Below are 25344 nucleotides of genomic sequence, written 5' to 3'. Positions count from 1 at the left end.
GTTGGAACTGGCAGGCTGGGGGGCCCTGGAGCTGGGGGGGGGGGCTGGGACTGGCTGGCTGAGGGGCTGGGGCTGGAGGGGGCTTGGAACTGGCTGGCTGTGGGGCCTGGAGCTGGAGGGGGCTTGGAACTGGCTGGCTGGGGGATTCCAGGCTGGGCTAAGGGGGAATCGGAGGGGATGGGGCAGCACCGTCTGGCCCCCCATCAGAGCCTGCCAGGGTGAGCCGTCGCCCGCTCTAGCGGTGGTCCATGCAGAGGATAACAACCTACTACCGCTGTCGCTCTGGCAGCAGCCCGGGGGCAGAGCGGGCACCTCCCACCCATTGCACAAACAGCCCTGCTTGAGCAACCCGACCCTGGTGCCTGGCACGGGCCAGGATTGGGCCCGCCCCTGAGTTAATGATCCCCGGGGTTTAGGGCTGCACCACTGCTTGATTGGCTTCCCGGCCGTCAGGCCAGGCGGCGTCTGAGAGCGACAGCAGATGCTCTCAGTCGGGACTCGTGGGGCTGCTCGGGGCTAGCGAGGATGTCGGGTTCCTTCCTGCTCATCTTGGCACTGTTGGGCGCCACCCTGGGCCTGGTGAGTGAGTGTGGGCACCCCATTGGCCAGCTGGCTTGGCACAGCCTGGGGGGCACAGGGCTGGCACTCCCATCCCGGGCAGCTGCTGGTGGGTTCCCAGGCCACCCAGGGAAGTGGCATCTCTGGCATGTCTCTTCCCAGCCCGGGGCGATCTTGTGTGTCTGGGGCGCTGCCGGGGTGAGCAGGGAATGGGCAGGCTGGGCTGCGCCCCCAGGCAGGACAGGGCAGGCAGGGAGGGTGGTGGGGCCCTGGCTCCCAGCTGGCCAAGAGTCAGTGGCTTGACGGCGTGGAGGGGTCCCCACGCTGCCGGCTGGCCGGTCTGAGCCTGTCAACTGTGGGCAGCGGGTGAGCACAGCCCGGCTGGCCCAGGATGCCTGGGAGCAGATCAGCCTCTCCCCACACCGAGGGGGCACTGTGGGGATGGCACATGGCTGCCCTGCCCCATAGCTGAGGGATGCCCAGTCCCTGGGACTGCTTGGGCAGACCGGGAGAGGAACATTGGGTTGCTAAAGTGCTGGGGGTGGAACCAGTCAGTGGCAGGCTGGGAATGGCACATGGGCACTGACAAGCGAGGGGCCCCAGCCAGCACTGGGCCCTGCCCTCGTGTCCCTGGGCTGCGGGTCAGGTCCTGGGGGTCTGTCTCCCACTGGGGTGTCCCTGGGCTGCAGGTCAGGTCCTGAGGGTCTGTCTCCCACTGGGGCGTACCTGGGCTGCAGGTCAGGTCCTGGGGGTCAGTCTCCCACTGGGGCATCCCTGGGCTGCAGGTCAGGTCCTGGGGGTCAGTCTCCCACTGGGGCATCCCTGGGCTGCGGGTCAGGTCCTGGGGGTCTGTCTCCCACTGGGGCATCCCTGGGCTGGGAGTTGCGTCTTGGGAGTCAGTCTCCCACTGGGGTGTCCCTGGGCTGGGGTCAGGTCGCGGGGGTCTCTCTCCCACGGGGTGTCCCCGGGTGTTGGGGTCGGGGGCTGCGGGCAGGGGCTCATCCCTGGTGACTCCCGGCCCCCCACAGCCGCTGACCCCTCTCCCTCCCTCGCGGGGTGCAGGCCGAGGCGGCGCTGACAGAGATCCACCGGGCCGGGTTCTGCTCCTTCCGAGGCGAGTGCGGGCAGAACCCCGAGGTCAACGTCAGCCTGCTGCAGTCGCCGGTGCCCTGCCTGTCCAACACGCCGGCCCAGCTGCTGAGCGGCTCTGCTCTCAGCAAGCTGCAGGAGGTGTGCCCCCAGCTGTACACCGGCCCCGACACCACCTACACCTGCTGCACCGAGAAACAGCTGGTGGCCCTTCAGCTCAGCCTGGCCCTCTCCCAGGCCGTCTTGACCCGCTGCCCCTCCTGCTCCGAGAACTTCGCCAACATCTACTGCCAGAACATCTGCAGCCCCAACCAGAGCCTCTTCACTAACGTCACCCGGTTCCTGAACCGCACCGACGCGCAGGGCCGGCCCCAGCTGGCCGTGCTGGAGTACCAGTGCTTCTACAACCGCTCCTTCGCCGACCTCTCCTACGACTCCTGTAAGGGCGTCCGCATCCCCTCCACCGGCGCCTACGCCGTGGCCGCCATGTGCGGCAAATACGGCTCCACCCTCTGCAACAGCCAGCGCTGGCTGGACTTCCAGGGAGACAGCAACAACGGCCTGGCCCCGCTGGACATCGACTTCCAGCTGGTGGCCCCCGACGCCGTCGTCGGGGACGGCATCGTGCCCCTCAGCAGCAACGCCTGGCGCTGCGGGGAGCCGGTCAGCGCCAACGGGGAGCCCTGCTCCTGCCTGGACTGTGCCGAGTCTTGTCCGCAGATCGCCGCCCCCGCGCCCCCGCCGCCTCCTTTCCGGGTGGGCAGACTGGACGGCGTTCTCTTCATCTCCTGCCTGCTCTTCTGCCTGCTCACCGGGCTCTTTGGCGCCTTCCTGGCGTGCCGCTGCGTGGCCAGGTCCAGGCAGGCCCGGGGCAAGGCGCAGCAGAGCGCCACGGCCCGGCTGACGTGCTCGGAGAGGCTCAGCCGGGCCACCCACCACCTGCTGGGGGAGGTCTTCCGGCGATGGGGCACCGTGGTGGCCTTCCACCCGATCGCCGTCATCGGGGTCTCGGCCGTGGTGGTGGTGGTGCTCTCCAGCGGGATGGTCTTTGTCAAGCTCACCACGGACCCTGTGGAGCTCTGGTCTGCCCCCGACAGCCAGGCCCGGCAGGAGAAGGACTTCTACGACCAGCACTTTGGGCCGTTCTTCCGGACCAACCAGGTGATCCTCACGGCCAAGAGTCGGCCCAGCTACACCTACGACTCCCTCCTCCTGGGCAGGAAGAACTTCAGCGGGATCCTCTCCATGGAGGTCCTGCTGGATCTTCTGGAGCTACAGACCCGGCTGCAGCACATTGAGGTCTGGTCTGAGAAGGACGGCAAGAACGTGACGCTTGGGGACGTCTGCTACGCCCCCCTCAACCCCGGCAACCCCGGCACCACCGACTGCTGCGTCAACAGCCTGCTCCAGTACTTCCAGAACAACCGCACCCTCCTGGAGATGACGGCCAGCCAGACGCACGGCGGCCAGGCAGGCACGGTGGACTGGAGAGACCATTTCCTCTACTGCGTCAAGTAAGTGCCAGGCCTCCCTCGGCACGGGGCAGCTGGGGGGGTGCGTGGGAGCCGTGCGCCTTCCCCACACATCTCTGCCAATGCCCCTCACTCCCAGGCAGCAGCCCAGCCCTGCTGGTGCCCTTCACTGCCACGCACAGGCCCTGTCAGCCCAGCCCTGGGCCCCCCAGCCCTGCTGGTGCCCATCACTCCCACCCACAGCCCCTGCCAACCCAGCCCTGGGACCCCCAGCCCTGCTGTGCCCAGGGAAACTGAGGCACTGTAATAGGATGAGGTTTCTGGGCACAGCTGAGAGAACAAAGCCAGGGTGTCTTTGCTTAAATCCGGCCACTTACAGACCAGGCTGGGGTTTCCTTCTCACTGAGGCAAACCCAGCCAGCCTCCACAGCACCTCTGCCAGCCCCACTGGCCAGCCAGACAACACACGAGCAAGCCCCCAGATTTCCCAGCTGCTGCATCACCCCAGACCGACACCCCTGACTCAGGTGAGAGGTTCTTAAAAACCTCTTTCACCAACTCCACAGAGGTTCCCCTGGGCCTCAAAGGGTCCAGCCCCAGTCCCTGGTCAATATACCCTGGATCTAACCCAAATCCTTCAGATCTAAACATCTAAAGATTTCGTGACAAGGGTTGAAAGACCAGGGTGAGAGAGGAAAAGGGTTAGAGCCATACTTTACATGCATTGATTCCAGCTCGGGATGCAGCCAGAGATGTTCTACGCTGATTCTTGAAAGGCTTTGAAAATCAATCCCGTAAGGGGTGTGATTCCAGGTTGCATGGTCTGAGTTACTGGAGATCTGGCCAGCTGGGTCAGTGTGCTGGGACATGGATCCGTGGAGTGGGAACAGGACAAAAGAAGCCAAATCAAGTCCAGGATGGATGCTGCTAGGTCCACCTCATTATTATAAAGCCATTTCTCCTTCCCGTCAGGCATTTGAGAGTCAGGGTCATCTGCCCCAGGCGAGCTGCTGCAGCAAACCGCCATTGCATGAATCCCAGGAGACAGTCCCAACTCTCTGAGATGTGTCTGTTCCTTTGTCTCAGTCCAGGACCCCGGCTAGGGCGGAAACCCACCTCCCACTGGGTGCTCTTAGCACCGAAACCTTCCCAATACAGCTGCAGAGCTAAAATCTGTAGCTCTGCCAAGAAAGACAACCCAGACCCACCAGTAGCGCACGTCAATTCAGGGCTCCCTCAGCTTTTGCTGGACACCTCACACGCCCCCCGGCACACTGTTTGGGGCCAGGAGATACAAGGGACACACAAAATGACTTCTACGTCCAATATAAAAGTCCAGTCACGTGACACCCCCCAGGCAAACTCGGTGCAGGAAAGGGCTCCAGTTACATCCCTGAATGCATCACAGGCTTTCCCACGCTTCGCTCTGGGTCACTCCATATTGTAATCCAATATTAGAAGTGCCAATGCTCAGTAGGAATGGCTCAGGAAAACCTCGCTTGTCCTACACAAGCTTCAGAGATGCAGTCACAGGCTGAGTATGTCCTGCTACCAATTCCAAACAATGCACAGTTGGAGCAATAGTGGATGGGATCTGCTTTTGCCTCCTGGCTCTCACCCCTCACACCGCCCCAGAGCTGCATGAAAGAGTGAATTTACCCATGCAGGCCCTGGAAAATGACTGGGATGCAGTCGCTAGCTGGTAAATGTACCTACAAATGTCTCCCATGAGCTGCGTCTACACGTGCACGCTACTTCGAAGTAGCGGCACCAACTTCGACGTTAGGCGGCGAGACGTCGAAGTCGCTAACCTCATGAGGGGATCGGAATAGCGCCCTACTTCAACGTTCAACGTCGAAGTAGGGACCGTGTAGACGATCCGCATCCCGCAACGTCGAAATTGCTGGGTCCTCCATGGCGGCCATCAGCTGGGGGGTTGAGAGATGCTCTCTCTCCAGCCCCTGCAGGGCTCTATGGTCACCGTGGGCAGCAGCCCTTGGCCCAGGGCTTCTGGCTGCTTCTGCGGCAGCTGGGGATCTATGCTGCAGGCACAGGGTCTGCAACCAGTTGTCAGCTCTGTGTATCTTGTGTTGTTTAGTGCAACTGTGTCTGGGAGGGGCCCTTTAAGGGAGCGGCTTGCTGTTGAGTCCGCCCTGTGACCCTGTCTGCAGCTGTGCCTGGCATCCCTATTTCGATGTGTGCTACTTTGACGTGTAGACGTTCCCTCGCTGTGCCTATTTCGATGTTGGGCTGAGCAACGTCGAAGTTGAACATCGACGTTGCCGGCCCTGGAGGACGTGTAGACGTTATTCATCGAAATAGACTATTTTGATGTCGCCACATCGAAATAAGCTATTTCGATGTTGGCTGCACGTGTAGACGTAGCCATGGTGTGTGATCCTTGCCGCTTAGCCATGTAAGCAAAACAGGTGGGTGCCTCAGTTTCCCTTTCCATACCCCGGAGTAGGTTTGGAACGCTTCTTCTCTGGTGGGAAGTTACAAGGCTTATTACGGGCAACCACAGCGACCGTCCAGAATTACAAAGTCCTTTGATAAACATGTTGATTAGTAACAGAGAGGGAGCCCTGCTAGTCTATGTGCTATCAAAACAAAATAGTAGTCAAGTAGCACTTTAAAGACTAACAAAGTAATTTATTAGGTGATGAGCTATCGTGGGACAGCCCCACTTCTTCAGCCCATAGCCAGACCAGAACAGACTCAATATTTAAGGCACAGAGAACCAAAAACAGTAATCAAGGTTGACAAATCAGAAAAAGATAATCAAGGTGAGCAAATCAGAGAGTGGAGGGGTGGTGGGGGGAGTCAAGAATTAGATGAAGCCAAGTATGCAGACGAGCCCCTATAGTGACTCAGAAAGTTCCCGTCCTGGTTTAAACCACGTGTTAATGTGCCGAATTTGAATATAAAAGCCAGCTCAGCTGTTTCTCTTTGAAGAATGGTGCGAAAGTTCTTTTTCAGTAACACACATACCTTGAGGTCATTGACAGAATGCCCCATTCCATTAAAATGTTGACTAACTGGTTTGTGGATCTGGAGTGTTTTGATGTCTGTTTTGTGCTCGTTGACCCTTTGTCTAAGGGAGTTAGAAGTCTGTCCAATATACAAAGCATCTGGGCATCGTTGGCACATGATGGCAGATGTGATGTTAGTAAAGGAGCATGAGAAAGTGCCCGTGATTCTGTGAGTAACCTGGTTAGGTTTTTCCAGAGAAGATATGTGGACAAAGCTGGCAGCGGGCTTTGCTGCAAGGAAAGGTTCGTCCTGTGGTTGCTTATAGTTACCAAAGGTTGCTCGGTCTAATCCATTGGCCAGATGGATTAGAGGTGCGGGTGGAGCCAGGTTCTGTTGATCCGGATCGATGCTCCGATGTTGACAAGACAAGAGGAACCCAACGGTGTCGTGGGGGCGCACATCTTCTATAGCTCTTAGTCCATAGTGCTGGTTCTGCTCATCTGTGACGTGCCACAGGACTTCTTGTTGTAGTCCTGGTTCTGTCCCACTACCCCAGGCACTGAGTCACCAGTCAGTGGCAGGTGTGTTTGATCTTTTTCCCCCTGCCCCAGGTTTCTGTGTGACTCATCACCTACAGACGGGACTTCATAGAATCATAGAACACTAGGACTGGAAGGGACCTCGAGAGGCCATCGAGTCCAGCCCCCTGCCCCAATGGCAGGACCAAGTACTGTCTAGACCATCCCTGATAGACATCTATCTAACCTGCTCTTAAATATCTCCAGCCATGGAGATTCCACAACCTCCCTTGGCAATTTATTCCACTGTTTGACCACCCTGACAGTTAGGAACTTTTTCCTAATGTCCAACCTAAACCTCCCTTGCTGCAGTTCAAGCCCGTTGCCTCTTGTTCTATTCTCAGAGGCCAGAAAGAACAAGTTTTCTCCTTCCTCCTTATGACTCCCTTTTAGATACCTGAAAACCGCTCTCATGTCCCCCCTCAGTCTTCTCTTTTCCAAACTAAACAAGACCAATTCTCTCAACCTTTCTTCATAGGTCACATTCTCTAGACCTTTAATCATTCTTGTTGCTCTTCTCTGGACCCTCTCTAATTTCTCCACATCTTTCTTGAACTGCGGTGCCCAGAACTGGACACAATACTCCAGCTGAGGCCTGACCAGCGCAGAGTAGAGCGGAAGAATGACTTCTCGTGTCTTGTTCACAGCACACCTGTTAATGCAGCCCAGAATCATGTTTGGTTTTTTGCAACAGCATCACACTGTTGACTCATATTTAGCTTGTGGTCCACTCTGACCCCTAGATCCCTTTCTGCTGTCATTCATCTTCCTCTCCAGGTGGGTCACTGCTGGAGAATCCAGTTCTCATGCTTCTTCAGCCACCAAGCCTTTGTTGTCCAGACAAGCGGGCTCCAGAGGTACCTCTCTAAGCATCAGGGGGGAGCCAAGTTAGTCTGTATCTTCGAGACCAACAAGAAGTCCTGTGGCACCTTGTAGACTGTGATGGAGTGAGGGATACCTATGTGTGTGTGAGTGGCTCACAGAGGGTGTGGGTCTCCTGCTGAGGGTAACCTTGATGACCAGGTAACACCTTTGTACTGGAGGCAAAGGAGGAGATGGAGCCTGAGGCGTTTGAATGGGAACTGGGAGTTGGGAAGCAGCGAGTTTGGGCGGAGAGAGAGAGAGACCAAGGAGGGGGCACTGACTCCTCTGTACGACGCTGTGTGCTGTCGGCTAATAAACCTGCTGCTCTCCTGCTGAGTGAGTGTCACTCCTGCCTGCAGACGGGTGCAGAGCCAGGGGGACCCCGAACCCCATCACATAGACTAACAGATATTTTGGAGCATGAGCTTTCGTGGGCAAAGACGAATCTGCCGAAGCGGGTCTTTGCCCAAGAAAGCTCATGCTCCAAAATATCTGTTAGACTATAAGGTGCCACAGGACTCCTTGGTGGTCTCTAAGCATCCACATTCACACGTCCAGGTGCACCTCACACACACCGCTCACACAGACAAATGCAAAGCTAAAGTGAATGCAATATGGAATCCAGCAGAAAGTGTCTATGAATATAAAATAACCAATGTAAAAGGTAATACAAAGCAGTATAAAATCACAAATCTAAAGAGTACTACAAAAGTCTGTGGTCTATTCAACTACACTTACAATACGATGGGGGCTAATTTAGCTGTAACTAATCAGGAAGATCTTGGTGTTATCGTGGGGAGTTCCTTGAAAACATCCATGCAGTGTGCAGAGGCAGTCAAAAAGGCAAGTAGGATGTTAGGTATTATTTAAAAAGGGACAGAAAATAAGACCAGGAGTATTTTCCTGCCCCTATATAAATCTATGGTACGCCCACATCTTGGATACTGTGAACAGATGTGGTCTCCTCACCTAAAAAAAGATATCCTGGCACTGGAAAAGGTTCAGAAAAGGGCAGCTAGAATGATTAGGGGCTTGGAACAGGTCCCGTCTGAGGAGAGGCTAAAAAGATTGGGACTTTTCAGTTTAGAAAAGAGGAGGCTGAGTGGGGGCACGATAGAGGTATATAAAATTATGACAGGTGTGGAGAGGGTGAATAAGGAGAAGTTATTTACTTGTGCCCATAATACGAGAACTAGAGGACACGAAATGAAATTAATGGGTAGCAGGTTTAAAACTAATAAAAGAAAGTTCTTCACTCAGCACATAGTTAACCTGGGGAACTCCTCGCCGGAAGGCTGGGATTGTAACAGAATTTAAGAAAGAGCTGGATGAATTCATGGAGGTTAGGTCCATAACAGGCTATTAGCCAAGAGCAGGAATGGTGTCCCTGGCCTCTGATTGTCAGAGGCTGGAGATGGACAGCAGGAGACAGATCGCTTGATCATTGTCTTCAGTCCACCCCCTCTGGGGCACCTGGCATTGGCCGCTGTCGGCAGACAGGCTCCTGGGTTGGATGGCCCTTTTGTCTGACCCGGTATGGCTGTTCTTAGTTCTTATGATACAGGGTGATACAAAGATACAGAGCAAGACAAAGTTTCCAGTAAAAGGTACATTGCTACCCAGGGTTGCAGCGTGTCCCCTCCTTGACCCCTCAGGAACAATTCTTGAGTGAGTCTCATTTAAATGTCAGGTATTTGCTTTCGGGCCGTGTATTGATTCGGGACTTCTGTTCGGGGTTTTCATCCAACAGCTTATGCAACACAATCCCACAGGGCAGATTTAGGATAATCCTAACACAATGTGGGTGAAACAAAATAGCCTTGAGCGCTGGAAGAGCACCCTTTACACACCTGATGTAAATTACCAAACTGTGAGTCAGAGAGGTGGCCGAGCTCGCCTGTATCTTTGAGAACAACAAGAAGTCCTATGGCACCTTATAGATTCATGCATCTGGCAAAGCAGGGTCTTTCCCCACGAAAGCTCATGATTAGTTGGCTGATTTAGTTGGCTAAATCCAATTATACCGCTGAACCAAAACGAATATCTTTTGCCAGGATGAACGGACTTTGCCATGCAACAGAGGATGATTTGACAGCACAAATAACTCCTTTTATCATAGCACAGCTCAGTTATGCTAAATAACCAGCAGAGAACGAACATATTCGACACAATGCCCAGCAATGCTAGCAATAAGCCAACCACCACAGCACAGGCAAAACACGAAACTTATAGAGCACAAGTTGTGTTGCACCAGCTGATCCATGGTATTCCAGAACGACAAGAAGTCCTGTGGCACCTTATAAATTAACAGAGTTTCGAGTAGGACTTTCCTGGGCAAAGCTTTCGTCGGATGCAGGAGTGCTCCAAAATTTCTGTTGGTCTATGAGGTGTCACAGACTTCTTGTTGTTCTCGAAGATACAGACTAACTCGGACACCTCTCTGCTGGTATTCTGGGTTGCTCTTCAGCGTGTGTTAGTAACAGAGAGACAGCCATGCTAGTTTACATACTATCAGCTTCTTTTGACTTTCTGAAAGACAAACGTAATATTTTTCTGCCCCTTCTGGGCATGGAAGATTATATCTTAAAATACTCCTTTGGCAGTACAAATGTCTTTGCTGATTTAGAGGACGTATTTGTTTTTGTCCTGTGGGCAGGCGAGGTTTTTGTGGTTTTTACTTTTTAAGTTGGTTTAGGGTGAGTTATCCCACTGGTCAATCATTCAAAATTCTTTAGGTGGTGTATCTCTGTTTCCTTTTCATACAGCAGATTATATTTGTAATAGTTTCTCTGTTGTACTAATCTTTGAGTTTATTTGCAGGTAACTGAGAAGCATTATGACTATAAAAAACAGTCAGGTAACACTTTAAAGACTAAAACATGATTTATTAGAGTAGAAGGAAAGACCCCGGGGTTAGCCCCTCACCCTGCCCTTTTTATTATGGGGGTGTTTTCAGTTACCATTGTTAACACGCTCAAAGGCTTTTCTTTCACCAAGTCATATACATTGCATTTTGTTACAGGGTTACTTATGAACATTAAACATATTTCAGTGTTAAACAGTATTATTAGCATTAGATTTTTTTTAACGAGTGGGTGTTTGTAAATATTTTGCTATACCATAGCAGTTATTTAGACAATTTATTATTGAAGCCGGTGTGTTCAATACCCTCTTGAAATCTTCACATAAGTTTAAATTTAACCAGGTTATTTTAACTTTGGGGGTGAATTAAATAAAAGTAAGGGGTTTATTCATAGAAGCAGCCCCCCCTTTTGTATTTGTGGTTAGATTTTAGCCCTGTGCATACAGGGGTTTTTTTCAACTTAGAATTCGCTTTTCCCCTTTGATTCTCAGGATCAACTTTTTGTTTTTCGTTTTTTTTGCTGACCAGGGATATTCCTTCTTTGCAACCCTTTGTTGCGCTGCTTATGGGTAGTGATTTCACAACGCATAGTGATTTGAAAAGGAAAGTGAGGTTTATTTGGCTCCTTCTCAGAGCCGTAAAGATTTTAATTAAGCAGCATGTTTTGCTTGCTTTTTTGAAAATACCCCTTCTGCAAGAGATTTGACATACGTCACAGGAAAAAGCGCTTTCCTTTCTCAGTTAAACTTCCACAGTATGAGCCATACGTTTTTACATAAGGTGTAACTCTTTCTGTTATGAACAGAGTTGTCCCATAGGGCTTTTAGCAAATAGTTATCATAGAAGCCGAGAATGCTAGAACTGGAAGGGACCTCGAGAGGGACTTCATCTTCCTTTCCAGGTGGGTCACTGCTGGAGAATCCAGTTCTCATTCTTCTTCAGCCACCAAGTCCTTTTTGTCCAGACAAGCTGGCTCCAGAGGGTACCTCCTCTAAGCATTGGGGGGAGCCAAGTTACTCTGCATCTTCAAAAACACGAAATCCTGTGGGACCTTATAGACTGTTAATCTATAAGGCGCCACAGGACTTCTCGGTCTCTGAGCATCCGCATTCACACTTCCAGGTGGCCGTCACACACACACCCGCTCCCACCCAGGCCGCCCCAGGTTTACAGGCAAACACAAAGTTAAAATGGAGTTTTAAATACAATCTGGGGTAACACAAAGGTACAAAGGAGTATGAAACACCAAATGGAAAGAGCAACCCAAAGTCCGGGGTCTGCTGAAAAGATGGAGGGTGATACAGGGAGATGCAGAGTCATGCAGTTTCCACTGAAAGATGCATTGCTATCCAGACAAAAAGCAGTCAAGTAGCACTTTAACGACTAGCAAAATAGTTTGTTAGGTGAGCTCGCCTAATAAACTATTTTGCTAGTCGTTAAAGTGCTACTTGACTGCTTTTTGTTTTGATAGTGTGCAGACTAGCACGGCTTCCTCTCTGTTACTATTCAATATTGCTATCCAGGGTCGCCACACAGGGACCAGCGCAGTGCTGAGGTGTCGATACAACCGGCAGAGACAGTCAGTCCAATCCATCTTGGGGAGCGCAGGCCCGAGGGGAACCCCCAAGCCAGGGCCTTGTCCCCTCCTTTGTTCCTCTCCTCCGGCCCAGGCTAACTCCAGCTCAACCTGGCCAAGCCCCTCTTCCCCCTCTGTCCTGCTTCCCAGGGAACAAAGGTGCCACCTGCCAGCACACGTCACCGCTGGGCTCTGCTGCAGCCGAGTGTGACCTGGGCAAGCTGCTGGGCACTACAGGAGCTCAGGAAGCGCTGCCAGCGAACCTGGGGGGCAGAATCCTCCCCCTCAGAGCTCTGCCGTCCGGGCGGGGCAGAAAGGGAGACATGGGCACTGTGGCAAGGGGTGAGCATGGGGGGCTGTGGGCCCAGAGCTGGGGTACAGGCCCAGAGCTGCAAAGCCAATCGGGCCGTGGCACCAGAAGGCCGGGTGCCCTGCTCTCACCCGCTCCCTCTGTCTCCCCAGCTCGCCACTCTCCTTCAAGGACATCACCAACCTGCAGCTGAGCTGCATGGCCGACTATGGTGCGCCCGTCTTCCCTTTCCTGGCCGTGGGCGGCTACACAGGTACGAGGGCCAGCGCCAGGCAGGCACCCAGCCGGCGGCTCGGCGGGCAGCCCCTGCCGGCTCCTCCCGCGGCTGGTGGCACAGCGTGAGATCCGGAGGTGGCCAGGCCAGGAGAGGGGCTGCCGAAAGAACGGGCCGAGCTGAGCCCTGGGGGACCGGAGACTGGGGTAGCTGCTGGGGCAGAAGGGAGCTGGCCACCGGCATCCGCTCCCGGCGTGCGATGGCTGGCGGTGCCCGCCCAGGCAGGGGCCCGAGACCAGGTGCCTCCCGCTCTGCTCTGGGGCGTCCCCGATGGGCTCCTGGGGTTGGCAGCAATGGCATCCTCGTGAGACGCCCCGGCCTCGGCGTTCGGGGCCACAGCCCAGGGCCGGGGCTGCGTGTGGCCCTTGGAGGTGCCAGCGCTCGGTCCCAAGGCGGCTCAAGGGGCTCCCACCGGCCCCCGACCTGCCCATGAAGCTGGATGCAGAACTACCCCCTGTGCTGGGCCGCCCGGGGCTCCCCCACTGCCCCTCAGCCGGGGGGGAAGGGCTCCTTGCTGGTGCTGAGGCTGGCGGCCTCTGAGCCGGAGCCAGCAGGGGTGGATATTTACCAGCCCTTGCGCCGGGCGGGCGGGAGGAGGGGATGGGGCGCCCATGCCCACGCCCACGGGTGCACGCTGCCCCGCCCCCAGGGGAGGATTACTCGGAGGCCCAGGCGCTCATCCTGACCTTCTCGCTGAACAACTACCCACGGGACGACCAGCGCTATGAGTGGGCACTGCTGTGGGAGCAGCGCTTCCTGCAGCTGGTGCAGGACTTCCAGCGGGCACATGCCAACCGCTACACCATCGCCTACATGGCCGAGGTACAGGGGGCAGGGCCCGGCCCTGGCACCGCTCACGCCCACGGGGGCAGGGCCCAGGGGAAGAACTGGGGTGAGGGTGCTGCCCTGGCGTGTTTCCTGATGCCAGACCTGGGCTAGGGGCACAGCCCTGCCCCCCGGGGGGTAAGGGGCAGCCCCACAGGGCACAGCTCCTGCCTCCAGTGGTGGCAGCGGGAAGCAGGCGCTGCCCGTCTCTAACCCTGCCCCCCGCAGCGCTCCCTAGAGGACGAGATCAACCGCACCACGGCCGAGGACATCCCCATCTTCGCCATCAGCTACCTGGTGATCTTCCTGTACATCGCGCTGGCGCTGGGCGAGTACACCAGCTGGAGGCGCGTCCTGGTACGGGGCAGGGGCGGCGTCCACCGGGCACTGGGCTAGGGGGGCCGGGGGTGCTCTGAGCCTGTTGGGCCAGCCGGGGGTGACTCTGTGCCAGAGGGCAGTGCCCATCTACTGGCCAGGCTGGGCACCCCTGGCTCTCACCCGTCCCTGGCACCCCCAGGCTGAGCAGGTCCTGGAGAAGGGATCCGGGGGGGGGGCCCTCCAGCATGTACCCCATGCCCCTGGGCCAGCTCTGAGATCCCCCGCCCCACTGCCCAGCCCCATAGCCAGTGCTGAGCACCAGGGGAGATTCCCCCATAGACCCTGCACCCCCTGGCACTGCCCCACTGCCCAGCCCCATAGCCAGTGCTGAGCGCCAGGGGAGATTCCCCCATAGACCCTGCACCCCCTGGCACTGCCCCACTGCCCAGCCCCATAGCCAGTGCTGAGCGCCAGGGGAGATTCCCCCATAGACCCTGCACCCCCGGCACTGCCCCACTGCCCAGCCCCATAGCCAGTGCTGAGCACCAGGGGAGATTCCCCCATAGACCCTGCACCCCCTGGCACTGCCCCACTGCCCAGCCCCATAGCCAGTGCTGGGCGCCAGAGGAGATTCCCCCATAGACCCTGCACCCCCAGCACTGCCCCACTGCCCAGCCCCATAGCCAGTGCTGAGCGCCAGGGGAGATTCCCCCATAGACCCTGCACCCCCTGGCACTGCCCCACTGCCCAGCCCCATAGCCAGTGCTGAGCGCCAGGGGAGATTCCCCCATAGACCCTACACCCCCAGCACTGCCCCACTGCCCAGCCCCGTAGCCAGTGCTGAGCGCCAGGGGAGAGCCCCCATAGACCCTGCACCCCCTGGCACTGCCCCACTGCCCAGCCCCATAGCCGGTGCTGAGCACCAGGGGAGAGCCCCCCACCAGCTGGCCATGTACTGGCCACTCCCCCACTGAGCTCCTCTCCCCCCTTCCTGCCAGCGTTAAGGCATCTCTGCAGCATCTCCCCCCAACCCCATATCATGCTAGAGGCACCCCAGGGACCTCTCACCCCCGCCCCCCACTGCCCAGGGACCTCTCACCCCCCCACTGCCCAGGGACCTCTCACCCCCGCCCCCCACTGCCCAGGGACCTCTCACCCCACCCACTGCCCCTGCAGGTGGACTCCAAGGTGACGCTGGGCCTGGGGGGTATCCTGGTGGTGCTGGGGGCCGTGTTCTCCTCCATGGGCTTCTACGCCTACCTGGGGCTGCCCTCCTCCCTCATCATCCTCGAGGTGGTGCCCTTCCTCGTGCTGGCCGTGGGCGCCGACAACATCTTCATCTTCGTGCTGGAGTACCAGGTGAGCCCCCTCCGGCGCCCACGGCTGCCCCACCTCTGCCCCGCCCGGCCCCCTCCGGCGCCCACTCCTGTCCCACCTCTGCCCCACCCGGCCCCCTCCGGCGCCCATGTCTGCCCCCCAACAGCTGCCCAGCCCAGCCCCCCCAGTCCCAGCCCGGCCCCCGAACCCAGCAGAGCCAATGCCTCTCACCGCACTTGCACCCCCGGCACGGCCGCCGAGCGGCACACACCGGCTCAGGGCATCGCCCGCCCGCGGGAGCCCCTGGCAGGAGGGCTGGTGCCATTTGGCCCATCTCCAGCGGACACATCCCGAGCGGATCAGGGCCCTGGCGGGGGGTGGGGGACACCGCCCAGCCCCTCACCCGGCCGGTGCCTTGCAGCGCTCAGAGCGGGAGCCGGGCGAGCGGCGGGAGGAGCACATCGGGCGGGTGCTGGGCTCTGTGGCACCCAGCATGCTCCTGTGCAGCTTCTCTGAGATGACCTGCTTCTTTCTGGGTGAGAGCCGTGGGGCAGGGCGGGGGTCAGGGAGAGCTGTGGGGCAGGGCTGGGGAGCCCGGGAGGGGTGAGCTGGGTGAGAGCCGTGGGGCAGGGCAGGGGCCGGGGAGAGCTGTGGGGCAGGGCTGGGGAGCCCAGGAGGGGTGAGCTAGGTGAGAGCTGTGAGGCAGGGTGGGGGCCGGGGAGAGCCGTGGGGCAGGGCTGGGGAGCCCGGGAGGGGTGAGCTGGGTGAGAGCCGTGGGGCAGGGCTGGGGAGCCCGGGAGGGGTGAGAGCCATGGGGCAGGGTGGGGGCCGGGGAGTATGTGGGGCAGGGCGGGGGCGGGGGAGAGCCGTGGGGCAGGGCTGGGGAGCCCGGGAGGGGTGAGCTGGGTGAGAGCCGTGGGGCAGGGCGGGGGCTGGTGAGAGCCATGGGGCAGGCTGGGGGCCGGGGAGCCCGTGCCCCGGGCACAGGGATCCGGCTGCAGACACTCGTGTGCCCGCAGGTGCCCTGAGCCGCATGCCGGCCGTTCGCACCTTCGCCCTCAGCGCCGCCCTGGCCGTGCTCTTCGACTTCCTGCTGCAGATGTCCATGTTCGTGGCGCTGGTCTCGCTCGACGCCCGCCGGCAGGAGGTGGGGCACCCGCGGGGGCCGGTCCCCGGCTGCACCGCGCGGGCAGAGCCGGATGCCCACGGGCCGGCCGGGGCTGGGGCTGCAGGGACGGGGCTCTGCCCTGCAGCCGCCTGCCACCGATGCCCCTTTCCCCCAGGCCTCCCGCCTCGACATCTGCTGCTGCCACCGCCTGAGCAAGGCTGGGTGCCCGGCCCGGAGCGGGGGGCTGCTGCGCCCCTTCATGCTGCGCCTCTACACCCCCGTCCTGCTCAACGGCGTCGTCAGGGCCCTGGTGGTGAGTGAGGGGCTGGGGGCGGTACAGAGGTCGGGGGGCACCGCCGAGCGAATTGCTTAGAGACGGTTACGGACAGCCCAGACCAGGGTCCCACCCGTCACATCCAGCGCGTCTGTCCCGCGTCCCCCGGCTGTGACCCCGCAGCGCCCCCGGGCAGCGCGTCCCCCGGCTGTGACCCCGCAGCGCTGTCGGGAGAGCCCTCGCTTGGCCCCCCGGCACGTCCGTGCGAGGGTGACGTGCCTGGCTTCCAAATTCAGTTTAAACGTCCGGGAACGTGGCAGCCTGTGGCCGCCTTTGCCGGGCTCTACCGGGGACGCGGAGGAGGCCCGGGCGTGGCAGCCTCGACCTGCGCCTGTTGGCACAGACATCCGGGATTTGGCCAAGCCCATCCTGGGGGAAGCCCTGGCCCCCCCCCCACTGCCCAGAGCGCCCCACCTGAGGCTCAGGTGCCAAAGGGCGCTGGCCATGGCCGACCCACAGCAGCTGGGCCGCCCCACCTGCCTGTTGCAGTCCCCCAGCCGATGGCCACCGCCAGGGCACTGGGGCAGCACACAGGGAAACTGAGGCACGCCCTGCATTAGCACTGACTGCAGCAGCGCCGGGGGTGTCCCGGACTCAGGGCTGAGCTGCTGCTGGGCCGGGCGGGGGCAGGGCCTGGAGATGGGGGTGCGGGGGGCAGCAGAGATGTCCTCACCCTGGTGTCCGCCTCCCGCCAGATGGTGCTTTTCCTCTTCCTGTTCTGCGCCGGGCTCTACCTGGCCCTACAGGTGCCCGTGGGGCTGGATCAGCAGCTGGCAATGCCCAAGGTGAGCTCCCCTGATCCCCAAGTTAGCTGGGCCCCGCCGGCTGCACAGGGCGCCAGGGGCCCCTCCTGGCCTGGCCGGCCTGGGGTGGTGGGGCAGCCGCAGGCCATGCTGGCAGTGCCTGGCTGGGTTCTGGCCGCCGTCCCCAGCGCCTGTGGGTGGGGCAGAGGCTGGGGGAGGCGTGGGGTGCCCCACAGACCTGCCGTCGCTCTGTCTCCTGCTCAAAGGTGCCACCTAGCCTGGGGCAGGAGGTTGGCAGGAGCTCTGGGCCTGGCATCACCCCGGCGTGGTACCAGGCTGGGGGTGCCTGGGAGGGAGGGCAGGCCCTGCCCTGGCAGTGCCCCCCCGGTCGGGGAGCCACTGGGGGGGAGACGAGCCAGCCGCAGCGGGCACAGCTGGCGCAGGGGCAGAGGGGAGCTGGCGTGGTGCCACAGGGGTGCAGCTGGCTGCCCTCCAGGCTGTGCCCTGGGGTTGCCCGGGGGCGCCCCAGGGCGGGGGTCCCTGGCGGGCACGGGGAGCCGGCCTGACGGCCCTGCGGTGCCCCCCAGGACTCCTACATGGTGAAGTATTTCCAGTACCTCAACCAGTACCTCATGGTGGGGCTGCCCACCTACTTCGTCACCACCGGCGGCTACAACTTCTCCACTGCCGCCGGCATGGACGGCATCTGCTCCAGTGCCGGCTGCCGCAACGACTCCCTCACCCAGAAAATCCAGTACGCCACGCAGTTCCCTGAGCTGTGAGTGCTGGGCCCCTGCCCCCCCACTGCCCCTGCCCCCCAGCGCCGCCGGGCCCCTGTCACCTCCACTGCCCCTGCCCCCCAGCGCCGCCGGGCCCCTGCCCCCCCACTGCCCCTGCCCCCCAGCGCCGCCGGGCCCCTGCCCCCCCACTGCCCCTGCCCCCCGGCGCCGCCGGGCCCCTGCCCCCCCCCACTGCCCCGGCGCCGCCAGGCCCCTGCCCCCCAGTGCCGCTGGGCCCCTGCCCCTGTCACCCCCACTGCCCCTGCCCCCCGGCGCCGCCAGGCCCCTGCCCCCCAGTGCCGCCGGGCCCCTGTCCCTGTCACCCCCACTGCCCCTGCCCCCCGGCGCCGCCAGGCCCCTGCCCCCCAGCGCCGCCGGGCCCCTGCCCCCCCCCACTGCCCCTGCCCCCAGCCCCCTGCTCCAGGCCTCCCCTGGGTGCCCAGCTGTGCTGATTTGTTGGGTCAGAACAAAGGCGAGAGGCTCGGCCCAAGGGCATGATCTGACCCCGGCGCCCGCCTCCAGCCCAGCTCTGTCCCTGCCTGGCAGGGCCGTGCGCTTCCCTTCCTGGCCCCCTGCCCTGCGCTACTGCCCGGCCTGTAGCGAGCTCCCCCCGCTGCCTGGCAGATAACCAGCTGCCCCTCTGCCTGTGCAGTTCCTACCTGGCCATCCCCGCCTCCTCCTGGGTGGACGACTTCATCGACTGGCTGCACCCGCTGTCGCGGTGCTGCCGCATCAAAGCAGGCAGCGACCAGTTCTGCCCCTCCACCAACAGTAGGTCTCACCTGGGGTGGGGGGCGCCTGGCACTGCCCAGTGCGTGGCGCTGTGCCACTCTTCTGGGCTGGCATGCTGGGCGTGTGGTCACTGCAGAGAGCGGTCGGAGCTGGGCCGGAGCCCCTGTGGGGCAGGGCAGTTGTGGGGGGCCAGGCTGGCGAAGGGGGCCTGCCCCCTCGGTGTGGCAGGACCACCCTGGCCTGGCCATGCCTGGCTCAGAGGGCCCCTGTGCGCCTGGCACCGTGAATGGAGTCTGCCCGTGGCGGCGGGGCTGGGATGAAATCAGAGAGTGGGTTTGCCAGCTGTTGCCAGGCACGCTGAGTTCTCAGTGCATGCCGAGGGGGCTGGAGTGGGGGGCAGGGGGCGGGAGGGGAAGCCTGGTAAGGGGCATGGCTGGGCCCACAACTCACCCTGCACAGGCAGCCACCTGCCCGGCCCGACCCAGCCTGTGGTACTCCCTGCCCCGCACGGCCTGGCACAGCCTGGGGAATGCCCAGCACAGCATGGCCCGGCACAGTCTGGGGAGCTCCCTGCCCGGCACGGCCCGGCACAGTCTGGGGAGCTCCCTGCCCGGCACGGCCCAGCACAGTCTGGGGAGCTCCCTGCTGGGCACGGCCCGGCACAGTCTGGGGAGCTCCCTGCTGGGCACGGCCCGGCACAGTGTGTGGAGCTCCCTGCCCGGCACGGCACGGCACAGTGTGTGGAGCTCCCTGCCCGGCACGGCACGGCACAGTCTGGGGAGCTTTCTGCCCGGCACAGCACGGCACAGTCTGGGGAGATCCGTGCCCAGCACGGCCCGGCACAGTCGAGCTCCCTGCCCGGCACAGCCCGGCACAGTCTGGGGAACTCCCTGCCCGACACAGCACGGCACAGTCGGGGGAACTCGCTGCCCAGCACGGCACAGCACGGCACAGTCTGGGGAACTCGCTGCCCAGCACGGCACAGCACGGCATGCCCTGGAGAACTCCCCGCCTGGCCCAGCCTGAACAGGGCCCTGCTCTGAGTTCCTCCCCACTGGCCCTGGGACTGACTGCACCAGGGGAGGGGGGCGGATGGGGCTTAGGCCCCCCGACAGCATGGGAGGGGGTGGGGCACTCTTACCCTGCAGCCCCCTCACCGCGCCAGCCTCCCTCCCCGCAGCCACGGCCATCTGCCCCCTGAACTGCATCAGGAAAATGAGCGAGGTCATTCGGCCCTCGGTGGCAGAGTTCAACCGCTTCCTGCCCTGGTTCCTGCAGGACATGCCGAACCTCAACTGCCCCAAGGGGTAAGTGTGGGGGGCAGGGCCTGGCGCCGGAGTGGCTGGGGGGCGTGGGAGAGCCCTGTGACACCACACAGCGCCTCCTGCTGGCCAGGCGCAGACAGACAGACACAGCCCCCTGCTGGCTAGGCGCAGACAGACAGACAGACAGGCACCGCCCCCTGCTGGCCAGGCACAGACAGACAGACAGACACCGCCCTCTGCTGGCCAGATGTCAGACAGACAGACAGACACCGCCCCCTGCTGGCCAGGCACAGACAGACAGACAGACACCGCCCTGCCAAGGCAGCACTGGCGGATGCCCTGTGGGGTGGGCAGGGGCAGGGCAGGGGCAGACCCCCTGGGCTCTGGCCCAGCCAAAGGGGACGTGGCGTTTCCAGGGGTGCTCTACCCTGAGCAGCTGCTGCCTGGGGGCTGCGGGGAGACGCACTGGCAGTGCCCGTCCCTGCCTGGCTGGGCTGGACTCGCAGCCCCAAGCCGCCACCTGGCATCCAATCCGCCCCACCTGGGCAAGGCAGGGTGCCCTCTGCCCTAGAGTTGGATCAGGCTCTCAGCAGACGGGGGAGGTTTCTGTGCAGTGGGGGGTCACCCCAGCCCCTCCCTGCTCTCACCTGCCCCCTCCTGTCCCCGCCCAGGGGCCTGGGGGCGTACGACACCTCTGTGAAGCTGGGTCCGGATGGCGAGATCCAGGGTACGTGCCCACAGCGAGCTGGTGGGAGGGGTCCCAGCCCACTGGGGAGGGACACCGGGAGGGAAGAGTGGGGGTGGGGGGGCCCCCAGCCCGTGGAGGAGGGGCGCCAGGAGGGCAGAGCAGGGGAGGGGTCCCAGGCCATGGTGGAGGGGCGCCAGGGGGACAGAGTGGGGGAGAGGTGCCAGACTGAGGGGGGGAGGGGTGCCAGGAGGGCACAGCGGGGGTGGGGGTCCCAGGCCATGGGGGAGGGGTGCCAGGAGGGCAGAGTGGGGAAGGGGCGCCAGCCCAAGGGGGAAGGGTACCAGGAGGGCAGGGCAGGGAGGGGTCCCAGCTGACGGGGGAGGGGTGCCGGGAGGGCACAGCGGGGGAGGGATCTGTGGGGGAGCTCTGCCCTCCGGGCGAGGGGCAGAGGACTGACCTGCCCTCCCCCCAGCCTCGCGGTTCATGGCCTACCACACGCCCCTCACCAACTCCCAGGAGTACACGGCGGCCTTGCGGGTGGCCCGGGAGCTGGCAGCCAACATCACCCGCTCCCTGCAGCAGGTGCCAGGCACCGACCCCGGCTTCCGCGTCTTCCCCTACACGTAAGGGCGGGGGCCATGGGGCTGGCGCGGGGCGCTCGGGAGAGCAGCGCTCGTAAGCCAGGAGCTGTGGCCCAAGCAGGGTGAGGGGGACACAGGGGCACGTCCCAGGAGGGGGCAGGTCCCAGGGGGCACGTCCCAGGCGGGGGTGAGGGCACAGCAGGTCCCAGGGGGCGTGTCCCAGGCGGGGGTGAGGGCACAGGGGGCGTGTCCCCGGCGGGGGGCAGGTTCCAGGGGGCATGTCCCAGGCGGGGGTGAGGGCACAGGGGGCGTGTCCCCGGCGGGGGGCAGGTTCCAGGGGGCATGTCCCAGGCGGGGGTGAGGGCACAGGGGGCGTGTCCCCGGCGGGGGGGCAGCTCCCAGGGGGCGTGTCCCAGGCGGGGGTGAGGGCACAGGGGGCGTGTCCCCGGCGGGGGGCAGGTTCCAGGGGGCATGTCCCAGGTGGGGGTGAGGGCACAGGGGGCGTGTCCCCGGCGGGGGGGCAGGTCCCAGGGGTGTGTCCCAGGCGGGGGGCAGGTTCCAGGGGGCATGTCCCAGGCGGGGGTGAGGGCACAGGGGCACGTCCCAGGCGGGGGTGAGGACACAGGGGGCGTGTCCCCGGCGGGGGTGAGGACACAGGGGGCGCGTCCCCGGCGGGGGGGCAGGTCCCAGGGGGCCGTCCAGCCACTGAGTCGCTCCCGGCCCGGGCCGGCCCCAGGGTGACCGACGTGTACTACGAGCAGTACCTCACCATCGTCAGCGAGGGGCTCATCAACCTGGGCGTGTGCCTGGCACCCACCTTCGTCGTGTGCTGCCTGCTGCTGGGCATGGACCTGCGCTCCGGCCTCATCAACCTGCTCGTCATCGTCATGATCCTGGTGGACACCGTCGGGGCCATGACCCTGTGGGGCATCAGCTACAACGCCATCTCCCTTATCAACCTGGTCACGGTGCGTGACGGCCCCTGCCCCACCCCTGGGCACCCGGCCTCCACCTCCAGGGAAGGCTGCGATGCCCTGGGGCCTGGCACAGGCGGGTGGGAGACGGAGGGGTGATGCCCTGGGGCCTGGCACAGGCGGGTGGGAGGGGGAGGGGGTGATGCCCTGGGGCCTGGCACAGGGGGGCGGGAGGGGGAGGGGTGATGCCCTGGGGCCTGGCACAGGGGGGCGGGAGGGGGAGGGGTGATGCCCTGGGGCCTGGCACAGGGGGGCGGGAGGGGGAGGGGTGATGCCCTGGGGCCTGGCACAGGGGGGCGGGAGGGGGAGGGGTGATGCCCTGGGGCCTGGCACAGGGGGGCGGGAGGGGGAGGGGGTGATGCCCTGGGGCCTGGCACAGGCGGGTGGGAGGGGGAGGGGTGATGCCCCGGGGCCTGGCACAGGGGGGCGGGAGGGGGAGGGGGTGATGCCCCGGGGCCTGGCACAGGGGGGCGGGAGGGGGAGGGGGTGATGCCCCGGGGCCTGGCACAGGGGGGTGGGAGACGGAGGGGTGATGCCCCGGGGCCTGGCACAGGGGGGTGGGAGACGGAGGGGTGATGCCCCGGGGCCTGGCACAGGCGGGCGGCAGGGGCAGCTGCTGGATTCAGCACTGCAAGGGGCGCTCAGGGCCCAGCCGGCGCAGCCCCTGGGCGAGGCTGTGGCCCCACGCATGGGCTGGGGGCGGCCTGAGCCTGCCCTGGCCCTGCCTGCAGTAACCGCCCTGCACCCCCAGGCCGTGGGCATCTCTGTGGAGTTCGTGTCCCACCTGACCCGCGCCTTCGCCGTCAGCACCCAGCCCACGCGGCTGGAGAAAGCCCGCGAGGCCACCGTTAACATGGGGAGCGCGGTGAGTGGGGCGGGGCGGGGCGGGGGGCTGCCCCATGGCTCTTGGGGCCCACGGGGGGGGGGCACTGCCCCATCTCATGCTCCCCGGGGCCCGGTGTCCCCTGCCCAGGCCTGGAGGGTGCAGCTCGTGGGCCGGGTTGAGCGGAGCCCAGGGCAGGGGCGGGAGGCAGGAGGGGCCGGGGCTGACCGACCCCTCCCCGCAGGTCTTCGCCGGCGTGGCCATGACCAACCTGCCAGGCATCGTGGTGCTGGCGTTCGCCAAGGCGCAGCTCATCCAGATCTTCTTCTTCCGCCTCAACCTCCTCATCACGCTGCTGGGCCTGGCGCATGGCCTGGTCTTCCTGCCCGCGCTGCTCAGCTACTTCGGTGCCCGCCTGCCCCTCTGCCCCCCGTCTGCCCCTGCCCCATGCCCAACCGTCTGCCCCTGGCACCCACCCGCCCCTGCCCCCCGCACCTGCCTGCCTGCCCCTGCCCCTGCCCCCTGCCTGTCCCCCGCGCCTGCCTTCTGCCCCCCCTACCTGCCTGTGCCCCATGCCCACCTGTCTGCCCCCGGCACCCACCCGCCCCTCTGCCCCCCGCACCCGCTCCTGCCCCCCCTGCCTGCCCCTGCCCCATGCCCCCTTGCCTGCCCCCAGCACCCGCCCCCTGCCCTCCTGCCTGCCCCTGTCCCATGCCCACTTGCCTGCCCCCAGCACCCGCCCCCTGCCCTCCTTCCTGCCCCTGCCCCATGCCCACCCACCTGCCCCTGCCCCATGCCCACTTGCCTGCCCCCAGCACCCGCCCCCTGCCCTCCTTCCTGCCCCTGCCCCATGCCCACTTGCCTGCCCCCAGCACCCGCCTGCTCTTCCTGCCCTGCTGCTCAGCGACTTCAGCGCCAGCCCCTCATTCCCACCCCCCTGCACGGCCACCTGCCTGCCAGTCCCAGCCCAGCTCCCCCTGCCTTACGCCCTGCCCCATCCTGGCTCCCCAACCTGCCCCACTGCCTGCCCCCCCCGCCACCTCCCGCTCTAACCTGCCCCTCCTGTGCCCTAGGGCCCAGCACCAGCCCCTCCGTGGCCCTGGCCGCCGCCCCCCAGCCGGCGCAGAAGAGGAGCCCCGAGGACAGCCTGGCGGTGGAGAACCCCGACTTCCAGGCCAAGGAGGAGCCGAGCAAGGCCCCGCCGCCCAAGAACCCCACCGTGGCCTCTGACAGACTCTGAGGGGCAGAGCCGCAGGGCTCTGAGCTGCTGCTGCTACCGGGGGGGGCTCCTCTCCCGCTCGGTGGGCCTCGGGGTTGCCTTTGCACCCTCAGAGCCTTCCCCCTCCTCTGAGGGACCCAGCCAGGCCGCTTGGAGGATGGGGACCCCACTCTGAACCAGGGGGTGCTAGCACTGCCCCACGTGGCTCCCCTCGGCACCGGGGGGCGCTCTCCTTACACTCAGGGCAGACGCCCGGCCGTTCGGGCCCCTGCACTGGCTCCCCCCCCGCCCCCCCCGACTTGTCAGTCCCTAGGCTGGACCCAGCTGGGGGGCCAGCGGGTCTGATCCCCGGGAGGCTGGGAGGGCTGGTTTCATCCCAGGCCCCTTCCGGCCCTGTGCCTGGAGGGCACCCACCTCTCCATGTTTACAAGACAATTGCTACCTGAACTGTATTTAAACCTCTCTGACCAGTCTGCCTGGGTGTGCCTTTAATCTCCCTCGCCGCCCCCTCGGGGCAGGCTGCAGCAGGGCAGCTGTGCTCCACCCCAGAGGCAGCTGCTTTTCGGTGCCAAAGCGGTCAAGGATGGGACCGTTTAGTCGACTCTTGAGCCCAAAAGGCCCCTTGGAAGATCCTGTCTGACCTCCGTGGCTGCCCAGATGAGGAGTTTTCAGCCAGTTACGCAGACTGAGCTCCGGCTGGGAGACGGAGTGTGGCTAATGCCTGAGGCCCCTGAGAGGGCAGGATTCAGCCAGGGGCAACAAGCCCGGATGATGCCTAGAGGCGATCTGCTCCCCGTCCTGCAGGGGAAAGCGGTAGCCCTCCGCGCAGGTCCCTGAGCTGGGGAAAGGCACATGGGCTGGACATCTCCAATGAATTCTCTGTGCCATCACCAAGCACTAGGGTGTGCTTAACACGCCCACCCCAGCGCCACTGTGACTAAGCGTCTGACCAGTTGGGCGCTGGGGGGGGAAGTTCCTCGTTCGTGATCCTGCAAGTGATCGCTGGCAGCACGGAGGCCAGCTGTGACAGGTTGAATCACAGCAGTCCCCTGGAGGTGAGGTTGTCCACTGGTGTATTGTA

At 62.8% G+C, this 25344-nt stretch overlaps 1 protein-coding gene across 1 annotated transcript; it reads left to right on the top strand.

Annotated features, from left to right (window-relative positions):
- Positions 1–525: 525 nt before the first annotated feature.
- On the top strand, positions 526–24427 carry NPC1L1 (NPC1 like intracellular cholesterol transporter 1). The gene is made up of 19 exons (XM_074981572.1): positions 526–579; positions 1615–3161; positions 12436–12536; positions 13207–13379; positions 13611–13739; positions 14877–15059; positions 15439–15553; positions 16037–16164; positions 16301–16438; positions 17155–17244; positions 17790–17980; positions 18634–18752; positions 19894–20020; positions 20650–20705; positions 21139–21289; positions 21984–22215; positions 22973–23086; positions 23289–23451; positions 24118–24427. Exons 1-19 carry the CDS (start codon positions 526–528, stop codon positions 24282–24284), a joined length of 3978 nt encoding a protein of 1325 aa, XP_074837673.1. The 3' UTR covers positions 24285–24427.
- The last annotated feature ends 917 nt before the right edge of the window (positions 24428–25344 follow it).

This window comes from Carettochelys insculpta, chromosome 31, assembly GCF_033958435.1.
Source record: "Carettochelys insculpta isolate YL-2023 chromosome 31, ASM3395843v1, whole genome shotgun sequence".
NCBI lineage: Eukaryota > Metazoa > Chordata > Testudines > Carettochelyidae > Carettochelys > Carettochelys insculpta.
The sequence above is the reverse complement of the archived record's forward strand: the minus strand, read 5'-3'. Positions and strand labels throughout refer to the sequence as shown.